This window comes from Phocoena phocoena, chromosome 1 (genome assembly GCF_963924675.1).
Source record: "Phocoena phocoena chromosome 1, mPhoPho1.1, whole genome shotgun sequence".
NCBI lineage: Eukaryota > Metazoa > Chordata > Mammalia > Artiodactyla > Phocoenidae > Phocoena > Phocoena phocoena.
This window is the reverse complement of record NC_089219.1, coordinates 41,745,025-41,769,582: the sequence shown is the minus strand read 5'-3', so window position 1 is coordinate 41,769,582 and position 24,558 is coordinate 41,745,025. Positions and strand designations below refer to the sequence as shown.

Below are 24,558 nucleotides of genomic sequence, written 5' to 3'. Positions count from 1 at the left end.
GATGTGTTTTCTGAACATCTAACCTTGCATATTGACAACATGGCAACAAGGCTCCAACCTGCCAACCTCTTTTGCTTCCTAGCATATCTTTTTGCCAGTATGCACAGCTCTGGCAGTATGATTTTGGTTTCTCCCAGCAAACATCATATTTACGAACCACAAATAACAAAGTAGAAGATGCCGGAAGAGCTCTGGCATGTTAATTAAGAACAATAGCAGAAGCAGCTGGGCAGAAAATGCCAATGAGTCAGAAGCAGAGGCAGCGTAGCTCTGTTTGTTGACAGAAGCCAGCAGAGTGTTGTATGTTAATTGGGGAAGTGGGTAAACATTTGCCAACAGCTTGCCCCCGGGTGCATTGGAAGACAGACAGCAGGCTAGGCCCTCCCCACCACCTTGCCTGTCCATCTGCCCAGAGCCCAAGAGATACCAGTAGAGCAGCCTTGCTATGGGTTCCTTATAAGCACAGAGGTTTCTGGAGGCAGATGTATCTCCTTAATGACCCTCCTGGGCATACCAGGTTTCCATCTGGATACAGTCAAAGATAGTGTTCCTCCTTCAGCTCGCCAGCCTGCCTGTGACACTCAGGCCCCTAGGGCATCCCCTCCCCATCCGCCTGGAGAAGACTGTGGAGCCATCTCATTAGGTGTGGCTTGAGTTGAGCAGAGGACAAGATTGTCCATCTCAGGTGCTATAGTCTCTTCCCAGGGGCCCTGAGCTCCTGTACATGTCTGACAGAGCAGACTGCCCGGCCTCCCATCATGCACACTTGGAGCTGTCCATTTATCTGTGTGTCTGTTGTCCATCCTTACAGTTGCTCACATACACGGCAGCCCTCATTGAACACCTACTCTGTGCCAGACCCTGTGCTAATTATTTATTTTTTCTCACTTAATCCTCACATCAGTCCTACAAGGTTGATACCAACTCCAAAGCCACAAAGCTAATAGCCAACACAGCTGTGATTTAAACCAGAATCTTTCTGGTTCCAAAGCCCGTTGTCCTAGTATTTCTCAGCTTTTTAAAATTTGTGTTCCCTTTAGGAAATTTTTGGGTTTTTTTCTCTCACTCTCAGATTTAGAAAACCTCCACATCACATCCTTGCCCCTGACCTAGGAGGCCATAAACCTAATGTAGGGTTCCTATATGATTAACATATCCCAAATGAGCCACGAAGATTTTGTGTAGCTTTATTCTCTCTATAGTTCATATTATAAAATAATCATTTTTTTATTTCTAAAATATAAAGTCATATTATGAACTTGACTCATTTTTTGGAACTAAATATCTTCACCACCACCAACAAGGAGACTGTGATATGCCTCCCTAGGGAGCCTCTCCTCAGCAGGGGAGATACTCATCTTTGGGCACGCCGGGATGGGCACTCTCTAGTTTACTACAGGTATGTTTAGCGGAAGATCAGCCCCCAAAGCTTAGCTCTTTCCTACCAAGCAGAAAAGGCCCTCCCCGCTGTCAGGAGTTAACCAAACACGGGTCTTCAGCAATGCCAGTGAGTTGTTTGGTAACCAGTACCCTTTCCTAAGACCCTCCTGTTCTGCTGGCCAAGCTGAGCTGTACAGGAAGCAGTGGGCCTCCACCTGCCCTGAGGTCAAATGCTAGTTCTTCCACTAAACTATGAGACTTGACCTCTCTGAGCCCTGGTTTCCTCGGTTATAAAATGAGAGTAACAGGACTTGGTGGTGCAGTGGTTAAGAATCCGCCTGCCAATGCAAGGGACACGGGTTCGAGCCCTGGTCTGGGAAGACCCCACATGCCGCGGAGCAACTAAGCCCGTGTACCACAACTACTGAGCCTGCGCTCTAGAGCCTGTGAGCCACAACTACTGAGCCTGAGTGCCACAACTACTGAAGCCCGCACACCTAGAGCCCGTGCTCCACAACAAGAGAAGCCACCACAATGAGAAGCCCGCGCCCCACAACAAAGAGTAGCCCCCGCTCGCCACAACTAGAGAAAGCCGGCGTGCAGCAACGAAGGCCCAACGCGGCCATAAATAAATAAATAAATAAAAATTTTAAAAGCTTATTAAAAAACAGTAAAAAATATAAATTAAGATTTTTCTAAAAAAATGGGAGTAACAACACCTACCTCACAGGTTATTTTGAGGATCAAATGAGATAAGAGATGTGAAAATGCTCGTGCCTGTGCAAAGTAGGCTCAAAATCAATGTGCAGGATAGGATCTGAATGCCATGAGAGAAAATAGTGCTTCTTCCAGTCTTTTTGAATATGTGTTTTCTTTCTTTTTAGGTAACCCAGCTGGACCCAAATAAATCATTATTGGAGGTAAAGTTGTTCCCTCAAGAAACCCTTTTCCTTGAAGCAAAAGAGTAAACATGGCCCAGCAGTGGAACCAGCCGTTCCTTGACAAGCCAGAGGCCTGCATCAGGAGAAGGGCACCTCGCCAAGCCACCTACACGCTCGTCTCACTCAATTCAGTGTCACACTTCTGCCTCTTGCAAGATTGCTGGAAAAAAGTAATAATAAACATAGCTACTTAACATTTCCCATCCACGAGTATATGTTCCCAACCCTCATTGTACAGAACTATAGCTCTGCCTCTCTTACCCCCTTCACCTCGCCCTCGTTCAGTGACTAATGCGCTGTTGAAGTGTGAGTGATCATGAAGTAGGATTTTTACCTCTCCAGTGCTCATCTTCCCCACAGTGTCTGGGACAGTTCTGTCTGACCTGTGACACCAAGCTGCTCTGTATTTGATGTGTCTCATTGAGCCAGGGCTCATATACCTCTGCCTTTTTCTTTTCATGACTGAATTTCTACTTTGTCACCTAATTTTAAGAGGCAGGGGGAAAAGGTCAAATGGGACTTCTTGGCATGGAGATTAAACATTGTTGTAGGAAAAAAAAGATATCATTTTTGTTGGTACTTCCTGACTTCTTTACTAAGACGTAAGGTTGTGTTTGAGGACTGCATTTGACATATATGCAAGATATTCATTTACTGCTCCTGCCTTGGGTCCCCAGGTTCCATCCAAGAGGTATATGCTGTTCTATTACAGTGTAAGAAACTATTTAAGCTTGCGATGTGAATGTTGAGATAGTGTGAAGAGGACCAGTACCAGGACTTCAGTATCTGGCCCAGCTGCAGGAAGCTGCTGTTAGGTTTGCATTTGGGCAGTTAGAACCTCATGGATACCAGCTCCCAGGTTGCTGGTCCATCGGTGTACACTGAACACAGCTCTCTCCTGCTTTCTGCTCCCATCACGCATTTGGACCTTATCACTTGGTGCTTTAAGCACCTTGACTGTCACCAAAATCTGATCAGCCACCCCATGGACTCAGCCCAGCTGTCATAAGGGACTGGTTCTACTGTTTCATCCTTTTAATGTTTCAGTATTAGATGGTAGACTCCCATCTCAAATGAAAGGGATCTCATTCTATGGCTGAAAATTCTGACTTCATATATTTAAGAGAGCAAACTTAGGGGCTTAGCTCAGAAGGCACGTGTTGCCTGAACTTGCATATAATAATTTGGGATGATTTAGTAAATGTGGATTCTTGTTAATGTATGGATTTGGGCTTCGGAGTTTAGTTCATGGAAGCACTGTTTATACCTTCACCGCCAATGAGTTCTTTTCAGTCTTGAAATGTTTCTCCGTATCTGTTTTTGTGTCCCCTGTGGTCTCTATCCTAGGGTTTGGGATCCTGATTTAACATTTTGTACTTGTCCAAAAGAGTCTGAGTGCTGGGCTTTTTCCCCCTGGCCCAAGCCAAGGGGTTCTCAGAAGACTCTAACCATGGCCTGAGATATGCCTGGTCATTTTCCATCTGCCCAGAAGTGGGCATTGGCCAGGAAAATTCCACCTTGTGTCTTTTCTCTGACACTACAACCAGGGACCTCCCCTGAACACTCTCTTCAAAGAATGTGTTTCTAACAGACTAGTGCTACATCTGCCTGGATGCAGACCTTCTCTGGCCCCAGGGGTCTCTCCAGGGAGGCTGAAAGGAAAAGAGACCCAAAGTGGGGGAGTTCAACCTGAGCACTTCCAGTCCAGCTCCACTCCCACCTTCCTAAACTAATGGCCCCACGAGACAGTCATTTCCAATGCTACAGATGCACTAGGGCGCCAGCTTTTCTTTTTCCAGGGAGACCGTGTTCTGTAGCTGCTGTGGAGAAGCCACAACCCCGAACTCAGGCCATACTCAGAAACAGCAGCAATGTGTGGGTGGGGATTGGAGAGACACGACTCTGAATTCACTTTCATGTTTAACCTGTTCCATCTAATTTGGGTTTGACGTCATCATATTGTTTCCCCCATCATCTTCACTTCTGCATTCCAATAATACAGACTTTACTCTGAAACCAATTTCATAAAAGTTATTAAATGCTACTTGAATGTGCATGAAGTTTACACACCCTTTTTCAACCCTGCCTTGGAAGGTTCTTTCTCAGTCCCATGAAATCCTATCCTATGGGCCCCTTTGCTAGGAAAGGCCTCAGCTAATTATCACTGTTCACTCATACCATTCTGTTCTACTGAGCTCCAGAACAGAAGGCCAGAGCAATTTTATGCCCTTTCTTACAAATACAACATTAAAATGACTTATATAAAGTTAGGATCCAAGAAAAGCATTAAGTGCCTTTCTGTTACCACAAAAATAGCAAAGTCCTTTGTAATTCTTCCTCCTACCCTTACACTTCCTTGGGCTTTATATCCCAGCCTCCAGACACAGAAATGTGTCAATCAGAATATGCGCTCTGTGTTCTTCTTATGCCCAGCTGTCTGGAATGAAGTTCCAGGGCTGCTGTCATCCCTGCCCCATTCCAGTTCACTCCTCTGTGTTTCTTGGATTATCACTTGTGTGTTTGGAGCATCAGTTTGAAGGTTTGAGGAAGTATTGCCAATTTCCCACTGCCTCTCAGAAGGTGCCGTTTGGGGGAGTTTTCTGGTCTGCTGTGTTGTCATGCTCTGGCACCACTAGTTTTATGGGACATACAGGTGTTCGTCTTTGAATTGCAAGCATCTGAATGAAGTCTGAGTTCTTTTATGGAATCTTTCCTTTTCAATGTAGGAGAATAGGAATCAGGCTTTTATGGATTTTATTGGTGACATTAAAAACATAAAATAAGTTTGTGGTTGCATTAAAATTGCTACTCCCAAAGCTAGACATGCTGAGTTGAGTGTGCTGGTCAATGACATGGGTTTTAAAGAGGTTGCAGAGCTCTGGCAGATTTCCCCAAAAGCATGAAAGTTGTTCATTTGGTTGTGAGAAGGGGTCTTAATTGTCATAAGCAAGCATCTCTGATTGGCACACTTCCACCATTCCTCTCAGCCCCTCATCCAACCAGCCCTGGATCCCACAGGCAGATGGAGCATGGAATCCTGATTTCAGTCCAGGAGTAACTCACATGGGCACTGCACTTTATAGTCCAAGTGACCCTTCCACATGCTTAGCCCATTTGATCCTTTTTAAAATTCTTGGAGGCAGATCTACACACACACACACACACACACACACACACACACACACATTCCAGAGACCTCAGTGTCTTTCAGTTTGAAACTTGGTTCTGCCACTTAATGGCTGTGTGACGTTAAGGTGAGTAACTTCTCTGAACCTCAGTGCCCTGATAACATTCACACACCACTTTGCAGTTTACCACGCCTTCCACACCCATCATCACAGTCCACTGCAGTGAGAGAAGCAGGGCAGGCATGATCATTCCATATTTGTACATGAGGCTCAGAGGGTAGGTACTTGCCTGAAGTCACACAATGTCAGTAGAAGAATCAGAACTCAAGCCCCAGTGTGACTTTTAGGGCCACAACTATTCTATAAAGAACCTCTAAGTTTCATGTCTAAGAATGGATCTTAGAATCCCCTACAATTGTATACAAAAAGTTAGATGTGTACTTTTCTAGGAGGGGAGCCTGTATTTCTCAGATTCTCAGTGGGTTCAATTGACCCGCCAAAACTTAACAGCCACCACTTACATTATGCAAACAACATCAGACCATTTGGGAAGTTGAATTTGTCCATTCTTCTTCTCATCGAGCCAGGAGCTACAAGAAGTCCAGGAGCACTGCTGTAGGGCCCTTCAGGGAAGGTCAAAGAGCCCTGCACAAAGTGTCACTGCATTACTGGTGTCCATAAGGATCACCCCGGGGCATCATGGGAAGGAGGAAGGGACCAGAGGACTAACTTGCTGAGCACTCAGGATAAGCCCTGTACCATGCTCGGAGCATTACATATGTTACTTCCTGTAACCCCGCAACAACCTGCTGGGTGGGTGATCTTGACCCCATTTTGAAGAGGCAACAGGCCCAAAGAGGTGAAGTGACTTGCCCAAGTTCCACAGCTAGTAACGAGCAGAGCAGAGTCTGGGACCCAGACCTTTGACTCCAAAGCTCCTGCTGTGTTTATGACGATGCAGTGCTACCTTCAAGGAAATTATGACATAACTAAGGCATTTCAAATAGTAATTACAATAACAACATCTTTTAAATGTTGGAGGATGCTAAAAGGGATAAAAAGTCAGTTTTATAGAAAACTCAGCTTTCCAAAAATGACTCATTCCCCAGTGTGTCAAGAGCCAGAATTTAAGCAATGCCTTTTATTTTTAAGTACATGCAGTGATTTAAGAAGGTTCCCATAGCTTCTGCCTCTGACATCTCCAAACCCCACTCCCTACTCCTTCATCCTTTGTCCCACTGACATTTCTTCCCTCCAGACCTTTATCATTTCTCACCTGGGTTATAAAACCACATCCTAACTGATCTCCCTTTTTCCAGTCCCTTCTCTTCTAGACGATTCTCCACTTAGCTGTCAGAAACAGCTTTCTAAAACACCTGCCTCACCATGCTACACCCCTGCTTCGATCCCCGCAAAGGCTTCCCATTGCCCTCCAAATAAAATCCAAACTCAGCTTGGATTTAAAACTCCTGTCATCTGTTCCCTACCTCCCTCCCCATCTGTATTTCCAGCCATGCCCTCAACACACATACTGAACCACCTTACAGTTTCCTGAAGGCATCAGCTTTCTATCACCTCTGTCCTTGCACGTTATTCCCTCTGCCCTGAGTGCTCTTCCATCACCATTAGACTCCTACCACCATCCATCCTGCCTTCACTTTCAGTTCAGACTTCACTTCCTCCAAGATGGCTTCCCCGACCATTGCCACACCCTCTGCACACTCTCCAGGTTAGGTGCCTGTGCTGTGAGTCTTCAGCCCTGTGTTGACCTTCTTGAAGCACTGGATCGCTCTGATCTATAACTCTTAGCTCTCATGTCCTCCCTCCCCGACCCCCAGGCTGTGAGCTCCCCAAAGAGTCTGAGTCACTTCATATCCTTAAGGCCTAGTGAAATGACTAGTACATAGTAAACACAGAGTAAATTTGTGCTTATTAATTGAATTCAAACAAAGAAACAATGATGGTCATGTACCAATAAGGTGGTCATTTCCATCTCTAACATCCGGCTTATCCGGGAACATCGTGAGGGCAGACCCAGGTCGTAGTCGTCTGTTTATTCCCCTAGCCAGCCCAGGGCCTGGCACGTAGCAGTCGTGCACCCAGTAGTTACTGAAGCGGTTAATTGCTTGGAGCTGGAGCTGGTGAGGAGAGACAAAGAGTAAGGGAATTGGTGTTGAGCACCCAGGTAAGCCCTGCACTGTGCTGGGGGTTTATGCCCTGTCCTCCCACAGCTGCCTCAGAATCACTGTGAGGTCACTACTGTTAATGTCCTCATTTTACAGTTAGCAAAACTGAGGCTCAGAGCAATTATGTCACCGTCCCAGAGACATGCAGTGGTAGGGAGAGAAGCTGACCTTCCAGTCTGGATCTGAGCCCAACCCTCATGCCGGCTCTGTCTCCCCTCATCAGTGAGGCTCCCTCCCTGAGCTGCTTCAGTAGCTGTAACTTCTAGCCCACAGATGATAGAGTATAATAAACATTCCCACACGCTCCCCTCTGCCTTCCAGGATGCCACACTTCTCTAGTTTTCCTCCCACCTCTCTGAAAGTTCCCCCTCTGTCCCCTCTGTAGTTTTCCTGTTCTGCTTGCCTGTGGGATGTCAGCAGCCTCTGAGTTCCTTCCTCTGCTCTCTGCTCTTCCAAACTTTCCTTAGATAAGAGGCAGTTTGTACTTTGATACTCAATTCAGAGTTTACCTAAAGTATAAACTCCATGAGGGTAGAGTCCATGTCAACCTGATTTGTTGTTTTATCCCTCAGCATGGGCCTGGCACTGTGTAGGTGCTTGATAAATGGCTGTTGGTACGAGAGTGAACATTTATATCATGTCTGCGGAACTCATTTATCCCTCACAACAATCCCATGAAGTAGGAACTAGTACTCTCCCCACTTTATTGGTGAGCAAACTGAGGCACAAAAGATTAGGTAGGTAATTTGCCCAAGGTCATACAGCTAGTAAACCAAGAAGTCAGATTCAAACACAGGCAGTTTGGCTCCAGAACTCAGGCAGTTATCACTCCACTCCACTACTTCTCCTCCAGGAAGCCTCATGGAATCCCCAAGACAAGTTAGGGCCCCTTCTAATCCCCGTGTTTACCCCTAGTAGAACACTTATGACATTACTGTGATTATCTGCACAGAAGTCTCCCCTGGAGACCATGACAGGTCTGTCCCCACTGGGCCTGGCACAGGGCACAGACAGTAAATGTTATACGAGTGAATGAACTACAGAACTGCCCTCTGAGGTGGAACATACGATCCCTGTCTCTTACATTAATAAACTGAGGCTTAGAGAGGTTAAATCACTTGCCCCAAATCTCATAGCTACTATATAACATAACCCTGTCTAACTCCAAGGTAAATGTTTTTTCCCACCATGCATTTTCATCAGACCAGCATTTAATTTAAGTACTTTTAAGTTCCCTTTTCCATATGGAGATTGGGTCAGTTTTGACTCATCCATCCATTCATCATTTAGGCTTTTCATTAAAAATTGATTCTCAGCCTCTACCCTTGGCCCAGAACTCCCAGGCTGGGGTGGGACCACCAACTTCAAGGCAGTGTGGTCAATGCTAGAGGAGTTCCAGGAGCTGTGGGAAACCAGAGGAGACCCCTAGTCCAGGCAGTCAGAGGGCTTCTGGGGAGGTGTGAAGCCCATCTAGGAGCTCTGGCCAGAGTCCGCTCTGTAATGAATGGGGCCACCCAAGCCCAACAGTCAGATCCCAGAGTTAGAGAAGGTAAGCAGCGTACAAGATCAGACTGGAGCCTGCCCCTCTGGGCTCGGGTCTCCGGGCCCCTGGAAATGTTATTGCCTTACTTGAGCACACACTGGTAACATTTGCATAGGACTTTCCTGAAGAGTTGGCAACAAAGAGAGTCTTACTGAAATTTTTCTGTGTTTTGGGAGTTGGGTGGAAGCACATGCAGGGGAAACCAGGTGTGGAGGCCAGGAACTTTGCTCTATTTCCAGAGGTGGATGCCAGGGCCTCAGCTGGATGGAGCATCCCACATGGGAACCGTCTTCTTCCTAGCTGGGTCTGCATAGTCCTTTTCTCATTTCAGAGCATTTCCAAGTCCAGCAGGTCTACCTTTTCTTATTCTACAGATGAAGAAATGAAGGACCAGAGCAGTGAAGTGACTTGGCCAAGGCCTCCCTTCTGGCATGCCTTCAACTACACCAAGCATCAGTGGGGAGCTGGCTTGCACAGCTGTTGCCTACATGCCTCAGTTTCTTCATATAAAAAAGGGGTGCATTTTACGAGTTTTTTATATGCTATAGGAGGCCATGAACACAGAGAGAAGAACAGGTTCTCTGGAATAAAAGTGGTACTGTGCCACGGGGGCACAGAGCCCAGCCCCTGCCTTTGGGGAGCCCCACTAAGAACCAGCAGTTGCCAGGGTGTGCTTCAAATAGTGGAAGAGAAGAGATGGGTGGGGGATGCTTCCAGAGGCTGGGGGTGGGCCCCGGGCTGGGCTGCTCCTTTCTTACTGACACAGTACCACTTTGTGCTTTGTGACAAACATGTTCTGGTTAATGGAGCCCCTGGAGAAGGTGCTCGGTGAAGTGGGGAGGGAGGGAGATACCCCGGGCCCGCCAGAAGATCTCTGAGCCAGGCAAAGCCATCAGAATTCTGATTCTGGAGGGAGTTTTCAGATCATGGTTCAAGTGCAGAGGCACTTCCTGTCACCAGCTCCCAGCACCCCAGTCTTCCTTCTAATGGAGGCAAAAAGGTACTGAGAAAGGAACGGTTTTCCTCAATGCAGGCAAAGAGAGGAAATCATTAATCCAACAACTGCTAACAAATAATAATACCCAATATACCTGAGTGTTTGCTACATGTCAGACACTGAGGACTTTACATCAGTTGTGTTACTGAAGCCTCACAATGATCCCATGAAAGCATTGTTTTTACTCCCATCTTAGGTAGGAGGAAATGTGACAAATGCAGGACTCCAGCCCAGGTCTGTTTCCACACTGGCAGCCCTGCTCAGCCAGGCCCTGTGACCAGAGGTACTGGGGATGCATGAAGGGTGGTGCCAGACTTGCCCGGCAGTGAGGGCACAGTGTGGTCAGTCCTGAGGGGCGAAGGGGGGTTCTAGGTGCACAGAAGGGAGTGAAGAAACCCCCAAGAAAAGAGGCTCCAAACACCTTCCTCCACCCCTCCTCTACCCATCCCCAGGGGATCAGTTCAGAGAAATGGGGGTGAAGGAAGTGGCCTCAACTCCACCTCCAAGTCTCCAACCAGTCTCTTCTGTAGATGCAAAGAACAGTTCTCGTCCTTGCCCCCGCCCCAGCTGTGTGACCCTGGGAAAGTGACTTCCTCTCTCAGTTTCCTCCAGTATGAATTGGAGATGAAGATGGGTGGCTGCATGGCTTGAGAGAGGGGGCAATGCAGAGGCACTCGGAGAGCTTGCAGGGTCAGCCTGTGCGAACGGTACCTCTGACAAGTACAGGGGCCATCCAAGGGGCTGCGTGCTAAAGAGCCAGTAGAAGTTTCCCAGGTAACTGACTGGCCTGGGCCTGGGAACCTGGAGGGGGCGTCTGTACATCGTTGCCACCCCAAGCCTGGAGTCTGAACCACCCACTGGGGCAAAAGGGTCTACTTGTGAGCCAGCTTCCCGACCCCAACACTGCGACTGCCCTGGCCAGGGAAGAGAGTGAACATGTGGGTCTCCAGGCCAACCAGTATCCGGTCCTGAGCCAGTCATGCAGCTTGGAACTCACCCACCATACACAGTATGGAAGAAGACTGGGCAGTCCCAGGGCAAAAGAAGGGGTGGAGGGAATAGGAGGTGGGGCAGTGGTGGTGGAAGTCAGAGTAGGAGAGCTCTTTTATCTGAGGGAGATAGGCCGGGGGGGCATGGGTAGTCTGGGGCTGCCCGCGAGGATGGATTAGGTCTCTCCCTCCAAGCCACACCCCTCTCTCATGTCTTCATTTTGGTCAGTGACCTGGGGATTACAGGCTGCTGACAGATGGTCCCTCCACTTCTGAAGCGGGGTCAGGACTCAAACCCGGCTGATTCGGCCCGAGAGCCGAGCCCTAATGCCCTTCCTCTTCGCATTTTCTTCCCCCCAAATGCGGTAGCCTGGCCACTGCCATCCTCCAGGCAGTCTGATTCCAGTGTGGCCGGGAGGCAAGCCCAGAGCGAGTCACAGCAGCGGTGGCTCCCGAGTCGCGAGTCAGGATGGCGGGGAGTCTGGTTGGCGGGTCGGACCCAGGGCTAATCCCCGGAATCGCTGTTTCCAAAGGCCCTCTTGGGAGATGGAGGCCAGGAGAAGGAAGGTCCAAAGAAGACCACACTGCGTGTACACACCGTCCCCAAAGTCCCAGGAGGACCTGCAAATCACTTGGGCCTTTGCACCGTTTTGTCTGGGCAGAATCGCCTCTCTCTCCCTCCCTTCCTCGGCCTGGTCAATTCCAGGTCCTTCCAAACTCAGCTCCAGGAAACTGTGAGAACTAATTTAAAAGGGGGAGTGGTCAGAAAGGAGGCCGGTTTCAAGATAAGTATACTGTAATCCATAACTTTCTTCTGCTCCTGTCATAACCAGTTAGACAGACTTTGTAATGAGTGAAAAGATTCCATTCACAATAGCCACATAAAATGCCAAAGAATGCTTAAGGAACAGATGCTATAGGAACAAAACGACAAAATTTACAAAGAGATATAAAAGTTGTGAATAAGTGAAAGTCATTCTGGGTCCTAGATGGAAAAATACCATATTGTGAAGATGTATAATCTCCCTCAAATTAATTTCTAAAGGCAGTTAAACCAACTTTCCAAAGGGCTTTTTAAACTTCACTTTCTTTCTGGAACTAGCCTTAAAAATTCTAAAATATTTATTCAGAAGACTGTCTTTCCAAAACAGCCATGAGAATTTTGGAGAAAAAAATAAAAAAAGAATCAGGAATCAGGAGGTGACTTACCCTTCCAAGTATTACAGAACTACAATAATTAAAAGAGTGATACTAGTACAAAAGGAAGTAGCTCCCTAAATGAGAAAGCACTGAGAGGACCTAATTTCACCTGAGAATGCAGTGTAGGTATCTGGTCAGTGGGGACAGAGTGGGTTATTAAGTAGTGCTGTAATAACTGGCAAATCATTGCTGGGGGGGGCGGAATTAAATCACAAACTTACTTCACATCTTCCACCAAAATTAATTTCAAATAAAGATATAAATGTAAATAATTTTAAAAGCTGTAATATAAAATATAAGAATGCTTTTAGAAAGTTGGATTTGAAAAACCCTTGTTAAGTATGACCTGTAAATAGATTCTATAAAGAAAAAATGACAGATTTGACTACATGAAAAAATTTAATTTTGGTATAACAAAACAGGATCAACAAAAACAAAAATGGAGAAATGCAGCATATGTCCAGATAAGAGGATACTGCTGCCTTTACTATATAAACAGCTATTACAAATTAAGAAAAAGAGAAACTATACGTTAGAAAAATAAGCAAAGATATACATAGATTTTTTAAAAACATGAGTGACCAACACATATAGGAAAAACTAAGGAATCACTAAGGAAATGAAAATTACAGTGACAATACGATACATTTTTCCTGCTTGAACTGGCAAAGATTAAAAAGATCAGCAGATGCACTACTGTTGAGTGTGTTCATTGATACAACTTTTCCTGAGGGCTGACAGGTAGTTTTCAAAACCTTAAAAAAAAAAAAAAAAAAGCCTCTGACCCTCTGACCATCAATCTTATTTCTAGGAATTTATCCTAAGAAAATAATTAGGCAAGTTCACAAGGGATGTTAATTGTAGCATTTTTTCAGTACAGCAAATGTTGGAAACAAACTTAAATACCTATTAATAGGGAATTGGCTAAATAAATTAGGGTACATTTATACAATGTACCTACAGTTCATAGCAATTCTTTTAAAAGATTATGCAGATATATTGACTGATAAGAAAAAATGCTTATATTTGTAAATTAAAAAGCAAGTAACAAAAAGTATATTTTTGTAAATGTAGGCACACAGAAATATATATATTCCAGATATTCTTTGCTGAAATGTGTAAAATGTTTTATAATGTTTTACTTATCAGAACAGGCAATAATAATGTTTCCATTTGGGAAACCTGACGTCTTGCATCAGGGGTCCCTTTCTTCAGAAGCGTCCCTTGACCCTTCTTTGCCCACTCCCACCGCAGCCCTTTTCTCACTGTGAGGTCATTGACAGATGACTGTGTCCACAACTGGCCAACAAGAGCTCTTTAAGGGCCCATCACGATTGATTTATCTCCAGTCCTCAGGGCCAGGCACATACTAGGTGCTCAATATTAGTGAAATGAATGAATGAATGACCAGTATTCACGTTTTCATGAATAATCAGCAAGTTGAATGGAATCGAATCGGCTGAAAGCCCCCAGGCCTGCTCCTACCCGCCCAGAACTGAAGGTGAGAAGAAAAAATGCCTGAGAGTGGGAGTCGGATCTGGGTGCCTCTCTTCCTCTACGCTCAGCAGCACTGCAACCCCGGCAAGTTACGTTGCCTCGCTGAACCTTGGAACCTCGCCGACTCAACCCTGAAACGCGCAAAGTCACACCTCCCCCAAGGACTGCCTACCAAGCAAGACAGCACACACCAAGCGTTTAGCAGAGTAGTGGTACACAGTAGGCGCTCAAAACTAGAAGCAAGTAGTTGAGCAATGAACACCACTCTGCGCGTTTGTCCCAGGCTCAGATGCGCTCAACGAGAAGGATGTGGAGACAGGAAGCCTGGCGACACTGGGCGGCCGCCTCCCCTGCGCGTGACCTGCAGACACCGGGGCTGGATCCAAAGGAGGGCTGCTGCTGTGGCTCTGCGTTGGGGCTCCGGCCGCGCTCCCCGCGTGGATGCCCTGGCTCCCCCGCCCTCAGCTAGGGCCCCGGCCCACTCCTTCCCTGGGGAGGCGGGAAGGGGCTGGTCCTGCGGGCGCGAGGTAAGTGTTCCGAGAGGGGCCTCAGGCCAGACGTCCGTCCCCCGCATCCAGCCCGAGCCCTCGCCTAGACCCCGACAGAACTTGGGCCTTTGGGTAGGGGCGTCCCCTGGTACGCCTGGGTTCGAATTCTGCTCTGTCCTGTACTAGTTGTAAGATGTGGGTCAAGTCGCCTCACTTCTCTGAGTCTGTTTTCTCACCTGTCAAGTGGCGTAGCTGGAATTGAATTGCCTCTCAGAGACAGAGCTTGGTGTGACTTAAGACACTGTGAAGGAAGGGCGAGGCGCAGGGTCCCTCCCAGGAAGAGCGCCTGAGAAGTCAAGCGCCAGGATGGCAGAGGGTCTTTCTGGCTGCAAAGTTGTACCTGGGTCCTTGGTCCTGGCCTAGGCCGATCTGTGGCCTTGACCACGCAAAAGCCGTTTTAGCGGGCTGGGGACCTGCACTGCAAGCCAGGCTGCGCTTCTCACCGTCCATCTGGGGGTGCACGCGGCTGACAGTCTTAACGTGGCTCGAGAGTTGATCCGGAGGAAAATGTTGTCGTTGTGTGTCTATGCGTGTACAGGTGTGTGAGTATCTACGCGCGTGTCGTATGCATAAGAGCGTCCGTGGTTGTGCAGGAAACAGCGTGCTTGGGGCGGCCCGCGTAGAATCCTTCTCCCAAAGGCACCTTCCCTCTTTTCTCCACGCCCCACTCCGGGTAAGGAGTTTCAGCCAAACTAACGGAATCTGGTGCGGCCAGGGGAGGGGTAGGGATGGGAGGGGCGATTCCGTCCTGGAGCCACTGGTTTGAGGATAATTACTTTTAATGTCAGAAAGATTTAGTTTAATATCATCTCTATTAGGCTGCCGGGAGGGTAATTAAACGCGACGCGCCGCAGCCGGCAAACAGATGGCGTCTGCTTGCTCCGAGGCCGCGGGCAAACAGCGCAAAAGTCAATGCCACCCCGGGTTCCCCACCAGCGCCCCCGGCCCCGCGCCTACTCTTGCGCCACCGCGCCGCGCCCCCAGCCCCCTCCACACCCTCAGTCCCCAGCCCCGGCCTCACCCTGGGTCTCCACCAGGGATATCCCTTTGTACCCCACCACTGCCTGGGCAGGGACGAGAGTTGGGGACCAGTCTCAGACATGAAGGAGGTGGATTTTCGTTGCTCAGAGCGCTCCCCCGGGGCCCTCACACCCTGGCACGGCAGAGGCGTAAGCAAATGAGTTTGAGCCAGGAGGACGTGCATGAGTGAGTGTGTATGTGTGTGACTGTGTGAAGATGGGCTTTCTGCCCTGGGCCACTTCATTTGTCCCGGAGGTCTGGCTTTCTCTGCTCAGGGTCCAGCCGCCCGCAAGGCCCTCGGGTAGGGTTAGGTCCGTGGACGAGCGATGGCACAAGTGCACGAGCATATGCTCGGGTCTGGTGTTCAGCCACTGAGATGGGAATCTGTGAGCACCTGGGTGAGAGGTCACCCACCGAGTGAATGTCTCAGAATGAGGACATGCTTATGAGAGTGCTGTGAAGTCCATCAAACTTTCCGAAGGGATCCTCTCAGGTGGGAGAGCAGTGTCAGAGACGCATGCACCCTCTGGGCGGACACTCCGTGCAGGTACGAGGTGTGTCCAAGACTTGTGCAGAATGAGGCCACACGTGCAGACTGTGTGTCCAGCTGTGAAGCCACACTCTGGTGTGCGTCAGGGGCGTAGCCCCTAATGCCTCAGTCTGGGCATGCTCTCCCCACCTCTGGCAGCTCTGTCCAGCCACCCCCTTCTGGTCTGCTCCCTTCTGAGAGCACAGGCCAAATCAGGACTAGCTCAGAGTGGCCTATGGAGGTGTGAGTGCAGTGACTTCGACCAAGGACGGTTACTCTGACTCCTTCCACGACACATTCACTCCCATGAGCAGGGGGGACATCAGAACCTCGGGGCTATGAAAAGAAAGACTGTGGGTCCCAGACCTGTTGGGCGGTGAACCCAAGGAGAGAGGTGACTGCTTTAGGGGTGGGCAGGTTCCCTCTGGTTGGGCTGGGTTCCAGAATGTGTCCTCTCCCCAACTTAAGAAAATGAGATTCCTTCTACGCCAGCGGGAAAACGCGGGGATCCCAAATCCTGTGGCTTGACCCTTGGCTGCCGCAGGATCACGGGGACGGGACTGGGGGAATCTCACAGTGGCCTGGCCTCAAGTGCGAAGAGGGGTGTTTGGGCCAACGCCTCCCCGGAAGCTAGGCAGATTTCTATTGTTCATTTCGTTTGGGGTTTAAAATAATGTCTCGAAAACTTTATCCAAGGTAGCTCTGGGAGGAGGCGCCGGATTCTGTCGTCTCTCCTCCACCCACCGCCCTGCCAGGGTGCAGTTAACGCATAGATTTCCTTGACCTCATAACCTCAAGATGTTGGACGGTGGGGTCTGGGTCCTTCGCTCCTAAAGGATTTTTATCCCAGACTCACTCCCTTACCATCTGTCCATGCGGGAGACCCAGCGGGGAGCTGACCCCTTTCTCTTTCCCAAACACATTCTCAGGCTCCAGCGAATGGAATTTGCTAGGAGCGAACAGCCGGGTTTCTAGCCTTATCGCAGACTGTCAAGGTCTGAGCACGCTGCGCGCGGCCCTGGTCAACTTTCTGGAAGCAATCTGTCCGAATCTGCCTGGCTCTTGCGCGCACCACCCCCTCCCCCGCCCCGGTCCTCGGTTTGGCTTCGCCGAGGAACCTGCGCGAGGTCCCGCGCTGGGCGGTGGGCCCTCGCTCCTCTCGCCCTCCTACCACAATCCCCAGCCCCCGGCGTCAGAGGCGTTCGGGCTGGCAGCAGTAGACCTGCCAAGTGGAAGGGGCTGCGTTCCGAGGCCCCCGGCCGAGTCTGCACGCCCAGTACGTCCGAGCCCCGGCTAGCGCGGGCCAGAGCCTGGGGGCCCTGGAAGTTCGAAAGGGCAACGCGGCAACCCTTGGTCGGGAGTGGAGGGAGAACGACTGGAAAACTCATTTTTTCTCATAAATTAAACGAATTTTCTTTACTCTGAAGGAGAGAGAGAAAAGTAGAAAAGAAAAATGAGTGAGAGAACATTAGAACGAGGAAAAGAGAAAAAGTAAAGGGAAAGAGAATCACAGCGAGAGAAACCTGAGGCGATCCCGCCCGAGGACCGCGGCATTAATTCCAGATGTTGCCATTCAAGAGGGAAACAAAATCCGAAACTGTTACCTCCTCTGCGCACCGAGCTGTTCCTCAGAGCCGTGACGTCAGGACGGGAGGGTAAGGCGAAAGTTAAAACTACTCACTGGGGCCCGCGGCGACCTTGTCTCTGGACCGGAAGAACAGGCAGACTGATGTGCGTCCTGCGTCCAAGAGGATATGGGGAGACAGAGGGAAGCCACTTTTTACTTTCGTTTAAAAAAGAAAATCAAACTGTTAACTTAAAACAACGACGAAAAGAATCCCACCACCACGGAAAAGATATCTAGATGCTGCAGAGGTGAGGAAAGGAAAGAGAAAAATGGGCAGAAGGACGGGGTTAGAGGGGCTGGGAAAGGAAAGGCGCAGAGCGCACTGCCCTGGCGGGCGCCGACAGGAAGCGCTATCTCATTTCTCCTCTCCCGGCTCCTTAAAAACGAAAATCCTCAAGCCACACTTACCCTCCGTGATGCCTATCGTACCAGGACTTTTAAAATAAAGGATCTGCCTTTTAAAGGCGGCAGGGGCGGAAAAAAAAAAAAACAGCCTCCACTACCCCAAACGCGTTGGACTTGGGAGCATGCCGAAACAGAGCCGGATGGAGGGAGGAAAACTCTTCCTGGCATTTATGCCATGAACACCCTCCCTTCTCCACCCCCGCGCTCCCATTCCACCCCCACCCCGACCGCGGTAATTGAATTGTCACCTGCCCCCATCCCGCCCTGGGCCGCCAGGGCTACTTGGGGAGGTCGGCCTTGCCAAGCGCCCCCGGCCAGTGAGAGCGGCGCAGCGGAGCCCGCGCCCCAGAAACCGAGGGGTTACACACGTCTACGTAGAGGCGCACCCGACACGGTAATTAGGCGCAATTCACACGCTCTCGGGCACACGGAAACTACTTGTCACGGTATTTTCAACGCTCCTCCTTGCCCACTTTTTTTTCCATTCCTTCCCTGGAGCGCCCCCTCCCCTCCCCGAGGCCCTCAGAGAAGCTTTTGCAGTTTCGAATCTTTCGGACACTGTAGAGTGCGGGGCTCCCCGGGCGCGGGCCCGGCCAATCAGAGCGCCGTCTGCCTCCCCTGGCCAATGGCAGGCGCCACATTGTTGGCCAATTCTGTCTAATGGAGCCCTAAGGAGCAACAATAGAGCGGGGAAGCTGCTCATTGAGAGTCTGGCAGCGCCGGGCAGCTGGGGCCAGACTGTGTGCAGCGTCCGGCGCGCTCCGCGAGGGGACGCGGCGCGGCAAGGGCCGGGTCGTGGGTTCCAGCCAGTCGATCCCTAAACGGTTGCCCGGCTCCGATTTCCGACGGAAGGGTTGGACTGCGCAGCGTTCTGAGGGGGTCCGGAAGTTCGGACATGGTGACTGAAGGAGGGTGACGTGGTCAGATAAGGGGCCGGGGGCAAGGGGAAGAGGCTGAGAGCGCCAGCGTCGCGAGCGGAGCTGGGAGGCGCGTGCAGCGCCCGCGGAGGAGGATCCCCGAGCCTAAGGCAGGTAGTTGAGGGCCGCAGGGAGGGCAGGGGAGGCGTCCCGGCCTTCCGCCCCTGTTGATGAAGCCCGGGCCACTCTGGCCTCAGGGACTGAGCGGCTCGAGGGGCCTGAGGGAAGAAGGCAGTGCGCAAAGGGACGGGGTCCAGAATTCTTGGGCGGAGACACCAGGATTCGGGCTCAGGAGGGGAACCGGGGACCCAGAGGAGGCCGCGGCGGAAGCTTAGAGTTGGGCCCGCTTGGGCCTCCTGAGGCCACGGCACAGGGGGGACTCCTGCGTTCTCTCAGACCCAGTTCCAGAGGCGACTCCCACGCCTCGGTGGTGCCTGCTGGGCCATTCAAATCCCAGGAACCCAACTCCGAGACCAGAATTTGGGAATCTGCTCCCGAGCGGGGTCCCGCGGTGCCCCAGAATGGAGAGGGCGTGTCTGACGACTGGATCCCTAAACCGGGAGGGGAGGGGAAGGCCGGGTGAGTTGGTCAACTAAAAGGCTCTCCCTCCTGCAATGCTTAACTTTTGCAAGATACTTTTTCCTCCCCGACTACTCCAGACTACAAGGCTAAAAACTGTGCCACAGGTTTACTCCATCTCCAAGCCCAGCCTATGCCTGAGGGTTTTATTTTCACGCACACCCCTCTCTCCCGCATGGACCCTGGGTCCCAGACCCCCATATTACCTGTTTCTCGCTGTTTTCCTCGCCCCTCAAGCTACTCCTCGGGCTGGGTTTGCCTATCGAAAGAAAGATCCTTCCACTGCATTTCCTCTGTAATCCACCTCCCCAGGCCTCCTGAACTCAGCTCCACACCATTTTCTCTTCCCCCCCGGAGGCCCGCCGCTTGGAACTTGGACCCCCACATTTCCACGGGTCCCTGGGCCCCTGGGCCTAACTTTGCCCCTGAGTTGTTTCCTAGCCTTCACTCCACTTCCTAGAGATTTTTTTTTTCGTCCCTGAGTTTTCTCTCCAACTCTCCTGCTCCCACCAGAAAAAAATCTTCCAGCCCAACCAGCTGAACTCTATGCCTTGATATTACCCTCCTCTTCACCCTTCTATAAAACTGAACGTTTCGCCTCGGGTTTTCCTGTTTTGCTCTTGACATCAGTCTAACTGTTGGGTCAAAATTTTCTAATTCGAGTCCCACCAAACAAACATTTCTCTCTGCCTGTCTAACCTCAGTTCTGCTAAACTTTGGGGGATCTTTTTTTTTTTTTTAAACCCTTGTTACATTCATCTGAACCAATGACTTTCAAACTTTATATGTCTTTTAATTTTTTCCAGTGGAACCACTGATTCAGATGAAATCTTACACCCAGTGCATAAATCAGTTATAAGAACTCTGGTGGGAGTGGGGTCGGGGAGTTGGGCATTTACAAGCGGACTCCAAAGGTACCTCCTCCCAGCGATTCGGTAACTGCTAGCTAAACCTCCCGCTGCCGAAATGCCCCTCTCTAAACCTGGATTCCTCCAGGGTGCGCTTTAGCTTAGCGCACCATGCGCTCCTCACCGCAAGTTTCTCCCCTCTTCCCACGGTGTTCCACGCCAGGTCCTGCCATGGAGCTGCGCTCCGAGTTGCCCAGCGTACCCGGCGCGGCGACGGCGGCTGCGACAACGACGGGCCCGCCCGTGGCTTCGGTGGCGTCGGTGGCAGCGGCGGCGGCAGCGGCCGCTTCGCTACCTGTGAGCGTGGCGGGCGGCTTGCTACGAGCGCCGCCGCTGTTGTTGCGGGCTGCGGAGAAGTACCCGCGGACCCCCAAGTGCGCGCGCTGCCGCAACCACGGCGTGGTGTCTGCGCTCAAGGGCCACAAGCGCTACTGCCGCTGGAAGGACTGCCTGTGCGCCAAGTGCACGCTCATCGCCGAGCGCCAGCGCGTCATGGCGGCGCAGGTGGCGCTGCGCAGGCAACAGGCGCAGGAAGAGAACGAGGCGCGCGAGTTACAGCTCCTCTACGGCACTGCCGAGGGCCTGGCGCTGGCCGCCGCCAACGGCATCATCCCGCCGCGACCCGCCTACGAGGTCTTCGGCTCTGTGTGCGCCGCCGACGGCGGGGGGCCGGGAGCGGGAGCGCCCGCGGGCACCGGAGGCGGCGCCGCGGGCGCGGGGAGCTCAGGTGAGAAGAGGGGAGCAGGGACGGGGTTCAGGGGCGCGCAGCCCAGGGACTTGTCTCGGTACTGAAAGAGTAGAATCGCGTTCTCCAAACGCCCCACCTGGTGGAGCTGCCCGCGCACCAAGCCCCTGATTTGAGGCATAAACACACAAACTTTCCTTTCTCCCCTTTCTGAAGCATTTGCACTTTATTCCTTTCTCTCACCGCAGGCCCAAATGTAAACGCTTTAATCTTATCGCCTCTACCCAAAGGCAGCCACGTCTCAGCTTTCTTGCTCACTTCGCTGGGTCTTCTCCCCGGCGCGAGAACCCACGCGTCTTATCTTTTCTTTCGTTCTGCGCTTTTCACACGCCGCAGATCCCTCCGCTCCTTCCCAACTCTCTTCAGCAATCCGACCTTCTCCAAGTCCCCTCCCCCGCCCCGCTTCGCTTTCTCTAGGTACTGAGGCCACCGAATTCCTTCCCAACCCCACTCCCCCCCTCCCCCGCAGGATTCCTTTTCTCCTGTTCCTAATGTTCCCTGGTCGACCGCCCTGCTCCTTCTTTCTAGCTTCCTTCCCTGCTTGTCTCCCTTTTCTCAGAGTACGCGCTCTCTCCCTTCTCTCAATCCCCTTTCCTCTTCCCAGTGCACTCCCTGTCCTGCTCTGGCCGCACCCTCTTCTTTGAGACTCCCTAGGCTTTTGGGGGAGGGGGTGCGGAATTAGGCCAGGGCTCACTCAGCTTCCAGCTTGGGAGGGAAGAACTTCTTAGGTCTTAATTATTTTTTAAGATTTTTTTTGATGTGGACCACTTTTAAAGTCTTTTTATTGAATTTGTTACAATATTGCTTCTGTTTTATGTTTTGGTTTTTTGGCGGGAGGCACGTGAGATCTTAGGTCCCAACCAGGGATCAAGTCTTAACCACTGGACCGCCAGGGAAGTCCCACTTAGGTCTTAATTTTGGAAAGGATGGATTAGAAATAGAGGCTCTACTTTTGCCTGTAGAGAGGCTTGGGATCTTGTAAATGCCCAAGGTGCATTCCCCTCCAGGCTGTGCTGCCCAGGGCCACAGAGCACCCAGGGCTGGGTGGGCTCTTGGAATCACAGGGGTGGAGTGAGGTCTTCTATACAGTGTGCGGTGCAGGTGCAAGTTGTGTTGGCTCCTGTTTGACCTCTGGGTCAGGCCACTTCTCCAGAGCAGAGCAGGCCAAGACTAGGAAGGGTGAAGGTATTGGGCACAGATGTAGGAAGAGGGTCACTGGACACTGAGTTTACAGGGCACAGGTGGTTGGGGTTCTGGGTACAGAAAGAGAATGCGCTCTGGGAGCCGAGAAAGATCCAGGGCTGTAGGGGCTCAGAGGGGAAGGAATGCTGGAAGAAAAAGAAAGAAGGGTTTTGGAGCCAGTGAATGAGGGTTGTGAGGCTCAGAGGGAAAGGAAGCTGGACTCCAAAGGGCTCTGGTGCTGTGGGGTGTGGTCACTTCCCTGCTAACCGCTCCTTTACATACCCCTTTCTCCCCTCCTAGAGGCCAAGTTACAGAAGTTTGACGTATTCCCCAAGACGCTGCTTCAGGCAGGCCGCGCAGGCAGCCCGCAGCCGCCGCCGGGAAAGCCCTTATCACCCGACGGCGCGGACTCTGGTCCCGGGACATCGTCCCCAGAGGTGCGAGCGGGCTCGGGCTCGGAGAACGGCGACGGCGAGTCCTTTTCTGGGTCGCCCCTGGCCCGGGCCTCCAAAGAGGCAGGTGGCAGCTGCCCAGGCAGCGCTGGCCCCGGAGGCGGCGCCGAGGAGGACAGCCCGGGATCCGCCAGCCCTCTGGGTTCAGAATCCGGTTCCGAGGTCGACAAAGAAGAGGCAGAGGCCGCTCCCGCGCCCGGGCTGGGCGGGGGCCCGGGTCCACGGCAGCGGACGCCGCTAGACATCTTGACGCGTGTCTTCCCGGGCCACCGGCGGGGTGTCCTGGAGCTAGTGTTGCAGGGCTGCGGCGGCGACGTGGTGCAGGCTATCGAGCAGGTGCTGAACCACCACCGCGGGGGCCTGGCGGCCGGCCTCGGCCCCGCCGTGCCCCCCGATAAGGCCGCGGTGGGGGCAGTAGTAGCAGCGGATGACGCGTGGCCTGGCCGCGTCGACGCCGCGGCCGCCGGGGGGCCGGGGCTGCCCGCGCCGCTGCAGGCGGGCCCAGCCGCACCTCAGCACCACAGACCTTTGCTGGCCGGCGCCATGGCGCCCGGGGCGCTGGGCTCGCTGAGCAGCCGCTCGGCCTTCTCGCCACTGCAGCCCAACGCCAGTCACTTCGGCGCCGACGCGGGCGCCTACCCGCTGGGCGCGCCGCTCGGCCTCAGCCCCCTGCGCCTGGCCTACTCGGCGGCGGCGGCGCACAGTCGCGGCCTGGCCTTCATGGCTCCCTACTCTACCGCCGGCCTGGTGCCCACACTCGGCTTCCGCCCGCCCATGGACTACGCCTTCAGTGATCTCATGCGCGACCGCTCGGCCGCCGCCGCTGCTGTGCACAAGGAGCCGACCTACGGCGGCGGCCTGTACGGGCCCATGGTCAATGGTGCCCCTGAGAAGCAGTAGGGCGAGCGGCCCGGCAGTCGGGCGGCCCCCAAACAGGGACCCCAGGCTTGCCCCGCGGGCTGCCGGCCCGTCTTTGCCTGGTGCGCTCTCTGCGCCCCGGCTGGGATCCTCTCGCTCCAAGGTGGTTTTCAGTTTTGTTTTGGACAGTGGGTGGGGAGAGCTGAGCAAAGAGGAGCAGCTTCAGATGCAGATGTTCTCGGAGGGGATGTGAGACCCCCATCCTCGTCCCGCGACCCTATCAAGGCTCCCCATCCCTTCAGAAGGCCGGGAATTCTTGAGAATTCAGAGGCTGCAGTCGCTGCGCAAGCTCCTGCCTCTCCTGTCGCTATGCTCGTCACACCTGCCCGCGCTCCCAAATGGTTGGCAGGATAGTCCGAAAGTCTGTCTTCTGTGTCTCCCCCTCCCTTAAAAAAATTTTTAATATTCGCTCTAACAAATATAAATTTAGGATGTATAAATCTCTTGGCACTGAGTCGAGTCTTTGGGACACACATATATATCGATATCAAATTGTAAAAAAAGAAAAAAAAGGAAACAAGTTCTAAGGTGCACTTTCCTCGTTGCGGTATTTGTCGCTCTCTTTGTTGCTTATGCCGATAAGCATGGGTTTCCTTGGTGCAGTGTGAGTTTTTATATATGTATAAATCTATATATAAACTATACATATATATACAAGCCAGTGTATAATGTTATAAAATGGAATTCTAAGTTATTAATCTGTAGGTGACCTCGGTATTAACGTGAAAAATATTCAAAAACAAGCAAAAAAAAGGACAAAACGGAAAAAAAATTAGACTATGCGTGCATTGTACTTATCAGGTTTATAGATTAAATATATTGTAAACTCGAGATGAATCCTGCCCACCCACCCCTCTTGCCTGCGGC

At 51.5% G+C, this 24,558-nt stretch overlaps 2 protein-coding genes across 2 annotated transcripts in view; both read left to right on the top strand.

The window, feature by feature from the left end:
• The window catches only part of FAF1 (Fas associated factor 1), a 499,684-nt gene extending 497,169 nt beyond the window's left edge, over positions 1-2,515 (top strand). The window contains exon 19 of the mRNA XM_065875930.1: positions 2,265-2,515. Coding sequence (XP_065732002.1) covers positions 2,265-2,348 — 84 coding nt within the window. The 3' untranslated portion in view covers positions 2,349-2,515. The remainder of the gene's footprint in view (positions 1-2,264) is intronic.
• A 16,177-nt stretch (positions 2,516-18,692) lies between these two features.
• On the top strand, positions 18,693-24,182 carry DMRTA2 (DMRT like family A2). Its single transcript, XM_065889312.1, has 3 exons — positions 18,693-19,021; positions 20,558-21,121; positions 22,622-24,182. The coding sequence occupies exons 2-3, from the start codon at positions 20,566-20,568 to the stop codon at positions 23,671-23,673; spliced, it is 1,608 nt and encodes a 535-aa protein (XP_065745384.1). The 5' UTR covers positions 18,693-19,021; positions 20,558-20,565; the 3' UTR covers positions 23,674-24,182.
• Positions 24,183-24,558: the final 376 nt, after the last annotated feature.